The sequence below is a fragment of the Gossypium hirsutum genome, chromosome D12, assembly GCF_007990345.1.
Source record: "Gossypium hirsutum isolate 1008001.06 chromosome D12, Gossypium_hirsutum_v2.1, whole genome shotgun sequence".
Taxonomy (NCBI): domain Eukaryota; kingdom Viridiplantae; phylum Streptophyta; class Magnoliopsida; order Malvales; family Malvaceae; genus Gossypium; species Gossypium hirsutum.
The window spans coordinates 54413796-54419461 of NC_053448.1; the positions used below are offsets into that span (position 1 = coordinate 54413796).

Consider the following 5666-nt stretch of genomic DNA (forward strand, 5'->3'; position numbering starts at 1 on the left):
AATGGAGAATCAGTTTTTTGTATGCGTTTATTTCGATGGAGAAATTTTAACAACAACTGTGGGATGTATATTTGAATGTCGCAAACAAGTAGCAATGAGATTTGATAGAAATATCTCGTTTGATGATTTGAAGGAAAAAATTAGTGAAAAAATTTATAGACGTTGTGGGAGAAGGATATCAAAAGTTTTCTACAAGTTTCCAGTATCAACAGATCCAATAAAATTTACCGAAATGGAACTTGTAGACGATGAAAACGTAGAGACAATGGTCGCTCTTTATTGTGGGACTTCGAGTAACAAAAATGCACCGATTCAGTTATTTGCTGAGTTAGCCAGTGTGGAGGCAATTGAAGATCCCACTCCATTAGGTGAAGAAGATGAAGTTGAAGCGCCGTGTATGGTGGTTCCGGTATCGTATGTTGATAGTCAATCACCTATACATGGGATAAATATTGATCTTAATGTTGCAGCCGAGACTGATGTGGTTGGTGATGATGTATACTATAGTAGTGATCCTGTTGATTACGAAGTGGATAGTGAGAGTGATCCCGACGCAGACGAGGTCCCGGATGATATTGACAACGAAGGCGTGAATGAGGATGGAAACGTTAATGTGTCTTCAGTCGGAAACCAGATTCGTCGTATTGTGATACACAATAATCCTGGGGCACACATGTCTCGGATAGACCCTGATGCGGCACGGGCAGCTGAGTTTCCGGAGTACCCTAAAATACCACATGCTTACCGAATGGGCGTATATTCTGATCCAGATGAGTTACGCGTGGGCCAGAGATTTGAAAGTAAGGAAGAATGCATGTTTGCGATTAAGCGGTATAGCATGAATATATCAGTAGATTACAAAGTCATCGAGTCTATACCAACATTATATATTGGTGAGTGTTGGAGGTCGGCAGAAGGCTGCAATTGGCGGGTACGAGCTGCATTTATGCAGAAGTCGCAGATGTGGGAAATACAAAAATTTGTTGGGCCCCACACATGCACTTCAACACGTATCACAGAAGATCATCGAAAACTTGACTCCAAAACTATCTGTACATGCATCATGCCAATGGTAAAAGACATGTCGACCATTAAAGTTTCGGTACTGATTGCTGAAATACAAGCACGATTCCAGTATTGAGTATCATATCGGAAGGCGTGGATAGCTAAACAGATGACAATGGAGCAATTGTACGGAGATTTCGATGCATCGTACAATGAATTACAGGGATGGATAGCCGCCATGAGGGAACACGTGCCGGGGACTGTAATTGAGTTGCAGACACGATCTTATGACGGGCAAAATGACCAACTACAATCGAGAAAAAGAATTTTCCATCGGATGTTCTGGACTTTTGATCAATGTGTGCGCGCATTTGCCCACTGCAAACCATTTGTGCAAGTAGATGGAACCTGGCTATATGGAAAATACACACAGATCTTACTTCTTGCGGTTGCTCAAGACGGCAACAGGAACGTATTCCCGATAGCATTTGCCATCGTCGATAAGGAGAACATGGAATCGTGAGAGTTCTTTCTTACCAACCTACGGAGGTATGTGATTAACAATGATAATATTTGCATCATTTCCGATAGAGGAAAATGATTAATTGTAGCCATTAGGCGTTCCGGTGTACCATGGCGATCTGTTTACAGCATCCGGCACATCGCGGCTAACTTCCAGCGAGATTATAAGAATGCAGACTGGAAAAGACAAGTTGTGAGAATGGGTAAAGAATTACCTTATCTTTTAAATATAAGTTTTAATGTTTTAGAGTAATACTGTAACTTAAAATTTTTTTAATACATATGCAGTGTACGAGCTAGAGCCACACATTTTTTGCCAAAAAATGGCCCGGCTTGAGAGTGACATGGAGGGTCAAACCAACACATCTTTCCGACAATGGCTGGGTACCATGGAGCCGTGGCAATGGGCTCAAAGTTTTGACGAGGGCCTTAGTTATGGTCAAATGACTACAAACTTAGTGGAGGGGATCAACGCTGTATTATTAAAAACACGACATCTTCCAATTTCATCTGTCTTCTCGGCAACGTTCTACAGGTTGGCTACCTTGATGCCAAGAATGAGTCAGCAACAAGTGAACCAGATGGAGGCGGGACATGTCTTTGTCGAAGGCATTAGGGATGCAATGGTTGTAAACCGTCGAATGGCGAGGTCGATGACAGTAGAAGTATATTCACGACATAATGAAACGTTTCGAGTTACAGAGACCATCAGTTGTCATCCCTGTATACCACCTAGGTCCTACGGAGTTGATCTCCGAAATAGACAGTGCGATTGCAGAAGGTTTCAAACACTTCATTTTCCATGTGCACATGTCGTGGCAGCTTGTGCTAAAGTTGGCCTCAATGTAGAACAATTTATCGATGAAGTGTACACCATCGAACGAACGTTGCGTGTATGGGAAAACGAGTTCCCCGTGCTTCCTGACCTATCTACTTGGGAGGTACCTCCGACGACCTTCGAGCTAGTCCCAGACATAAGGCTGCGTAGAAACCTGAAAGGTCGTCCGCAATCATCTAGAATCTGTAACGAAATGGACATTAGGGAGAAATCTGACGGGAATTTGTGTGGCGTATGCAGATTACCCGGTCATAATCGAAGTAAATGCCCTCTCCGAAACTACCATGTTGGACAATCGTCTCAATCGAGTAGAAATTGATATGTACTTCATTACATAAATATGGTTTGAATCACAAAATTGTCTACAATTTGTTGCAGTTATGGAGACATTTTTAAACCATTGTAATTTTATTTAGATAAGAACTATCATTACATAAATATGCAGTTGTTTATTACAAAAACCCCTAAAATTGATGGTTTGATGGTTGTTTATCATCTGGCTGAAACCCTACACTATTAACACGGCCCCTCAATGCGCGGTACGGACCCTGACATTATTAAATTAGCAAAATAGTTAATACAATATAATTTAATTCAACAAATAACATGAATATCAAAAATAAATTTTATTACCATCTCATTAATAGTACTTGATATGTGATTATTATTATTAATTAGAGAACCCATTTCCTGCAAATCTGCAATAAAAAAATGAATTTAGTTAATTTGTTTCAAAAAATCAATAATTACTGTTAAATAAATACAAAATCAAATAAAATTTAATTATATAAAAGTTACATTATATAAAAATTAAATGAGTTAACAACAACTATATGATTAAAAAAGTTAGTTATTTTTTGGTAAATTTTTTTCTGACATCCTATTTCAGTATTTTTTTTTCTATATTATTGGTGTAAAAAACCCAAACTTTTAATAAAATTATTTTAATTTTTTTATAATTAAAATTTTAATGAAATGATTTTTAATTTTTTTATAAACTTTATATGTTAAACTCACCAAATACTAAACTAAACACAACAACTTATAGCTTAATCCTAAATTACTAATAAATTAAATTTTAAATAATTACAAACACAAAATATTGTGAATTTTTCCCAAATTACTAACAAATTAATTATAAAATAATTACAATATTCATACAAAAAATTACAATATTACAATATATCCCCACATTATAATATTCATACAAAATTACAAAATTACAATATTCATATAAAAAAATTGTAATATTCATACAAAATTATAATATTACAATATTCATACAAAAAAATATAATATTCATATAAAATTACAAAATTACAATATTCATACAAAAAAATTGCAATATTCATACAAAACTATAATATTACAATATTCATACAAAAAATTTATAATATTCATACAAAATTATAATATTCATACAAAAAATTACTAATCCAAAACTATAAATACAAATTTAATTATAAAATAATTACAATATTCATACAACATTACAATATTCATAAAAAAATTATAATATTCATACAAAAAATTTAAAATATTCATACAAAATTCTAATCTAAACTATAAACACTAAATATAGATAATTTATAATTAATAATTAATAACATAAAATTCACAATATTTTCTAAAATATATCCTAAAAAATTCACAAACTATAAACTTTTTAAATTATAAACAAAATTATTTATTAAAAAAAATACATTACCTTTTTTTTTCTTTCTTTCTTCTTCTTCTTCTCTTCTTCTTCTTCTCCTCCTCTTCTCCTCCTTTCTCTCTTTTTTTTTTCTCTACCGTGTGGAGTTTGGGACCATTCCATTTGCTATTACTTATAGCCAAAATAAAAGGTTTGTGAAGGGACATTTCAATGGCAGCAGTAGCAGCAGCATGCAGGGGGGGCAGAGGCACCATTGGCGCCTGTCCATCAGGCTCCTTCATTGGCGCCTACTTGACAGGCGCCACCCGACCCGACCCGACTCGACCCGACCGTATTTTAACTCGTATTTTTTTAAAAAATATTAAAAAAATAAAAAATTATATTTTAATAAAAAATTATTATTATTTTATTCATTGGCGCCTATCTAATAGGCTCCAATGAAAAAGTAACCTATTTTGGTAAATTTTTTTCTGACATCCTATTTCAGTATTTTTTTTTCTATACTATTTGGGTAAAAAACCCATTAGCATGTTTTGCTCCATCATCTGTTCCGCTCCATTATGGATATATAATTTTGAAAATCATTACCATCTCTATGGATATTGGATACATCCATCTCCGCCCTACCTCACCTCTCTTAGATTCAATTTAAATTTTCTACTTATCTTTAATATTTTTAATTTTTTTAAAGTCAAGTAAAAATTTAGATATTATTCTTCAAAAAATATTTAAACATAAAATATATTGTTTTATATTATGTTATTATATTTTTACCCTTTTAATAGTTTATATATAAGGATCAAAGGATTATTTTATATAGTGAAACAGGATAAGTTGAGGCAAGCAATTATTATAATCTCTTCGCCCACTATCCAAAAGAATTTCAAACAAAAAATCCACTCCATTGCTTTTTGGATTTTTTCATCCTTAATTCTGACATGTAAGAATAATAACAATTAACGACAACAAGTGAAACAAAAACCATCACCGATTTGCTACAACTCAGTTTCTTCTTTTCTCTCTCTCTCTCCAAAAAAGCAATCCTTTTGCCTTTTTTGCAACTCACCCTGCTTCAATTGAAACCCATCACCATCGCTTTTTTTACCCCAGCAAATTATTACAAAAGTCTTTAGACACTATTCTCTGGGTAGGGCAAAGAAAATGCCAGCGATATTGGGTTCAAATTGAAGTGGTATGAGATGGGGGAAGAAGACACGGAAGTTTTTTTTGGAAAGAGAGAAACGCAAAAGATTAAGTTGAAGCAAGCCATTGGAGGTTTTTTTTCCTTAATTTTATTTGTTGGGCACTCCTAGTTCCTACCACATAGACCATAGACCCAACCAATAAACATCATATTTGATTCTATATATTCATTTTGACATGTAAGCATAACATCCAAGACATTCATTATTTTTTTACCCTAATGACAATTGACAACAAAAAATGAGAAAAAGAAAAACCTTTTATCGGTCTGTTTCATCTCAATCTTCTGTCTTTCTCTCTTTTCAGAAAAGCATCCATGTATGCTTCCTCAATTCATACCACTTCAATTTAAACCCATCATCGTCATATGTAACATCAACGCCAATGCCACCAACAAATCCAACCCGTATGCGCCGGGTGATTCGTTTTACAATTTCTCTG

General features: G+C 34.1%; 1 protein-coding gene across 1 annotated transcript; it reads left to right on the plus strand.

The window, feature by feature from the left end:
• The first annotated feature begins 2084 nt into the window (after window positions 1–2084).
• On the plus strand, window positions 2085–2684 carry LOC107911145 (uncharacterized). Its single transcript, XM_016839028.1, has one exon. It carries the CDS (start codon window positions 2085–2087, stop codon window positions 2682–2684), a length of 600 nt encoding a protein of 199 aa, XP_016694517.1.
• Window positions 2685–5666: the final 2982 nt, after the last annotated feature.

Excerpts from the sequence above, each read along its gene's own strand:
- LOC107911145 (XM_016839028.1), top strand. The coding sequence starts at position 2,085 with ATGAGTCAGCAACAAGTGAACCAGATGGAGGCGGGACATGTCTTTGTC.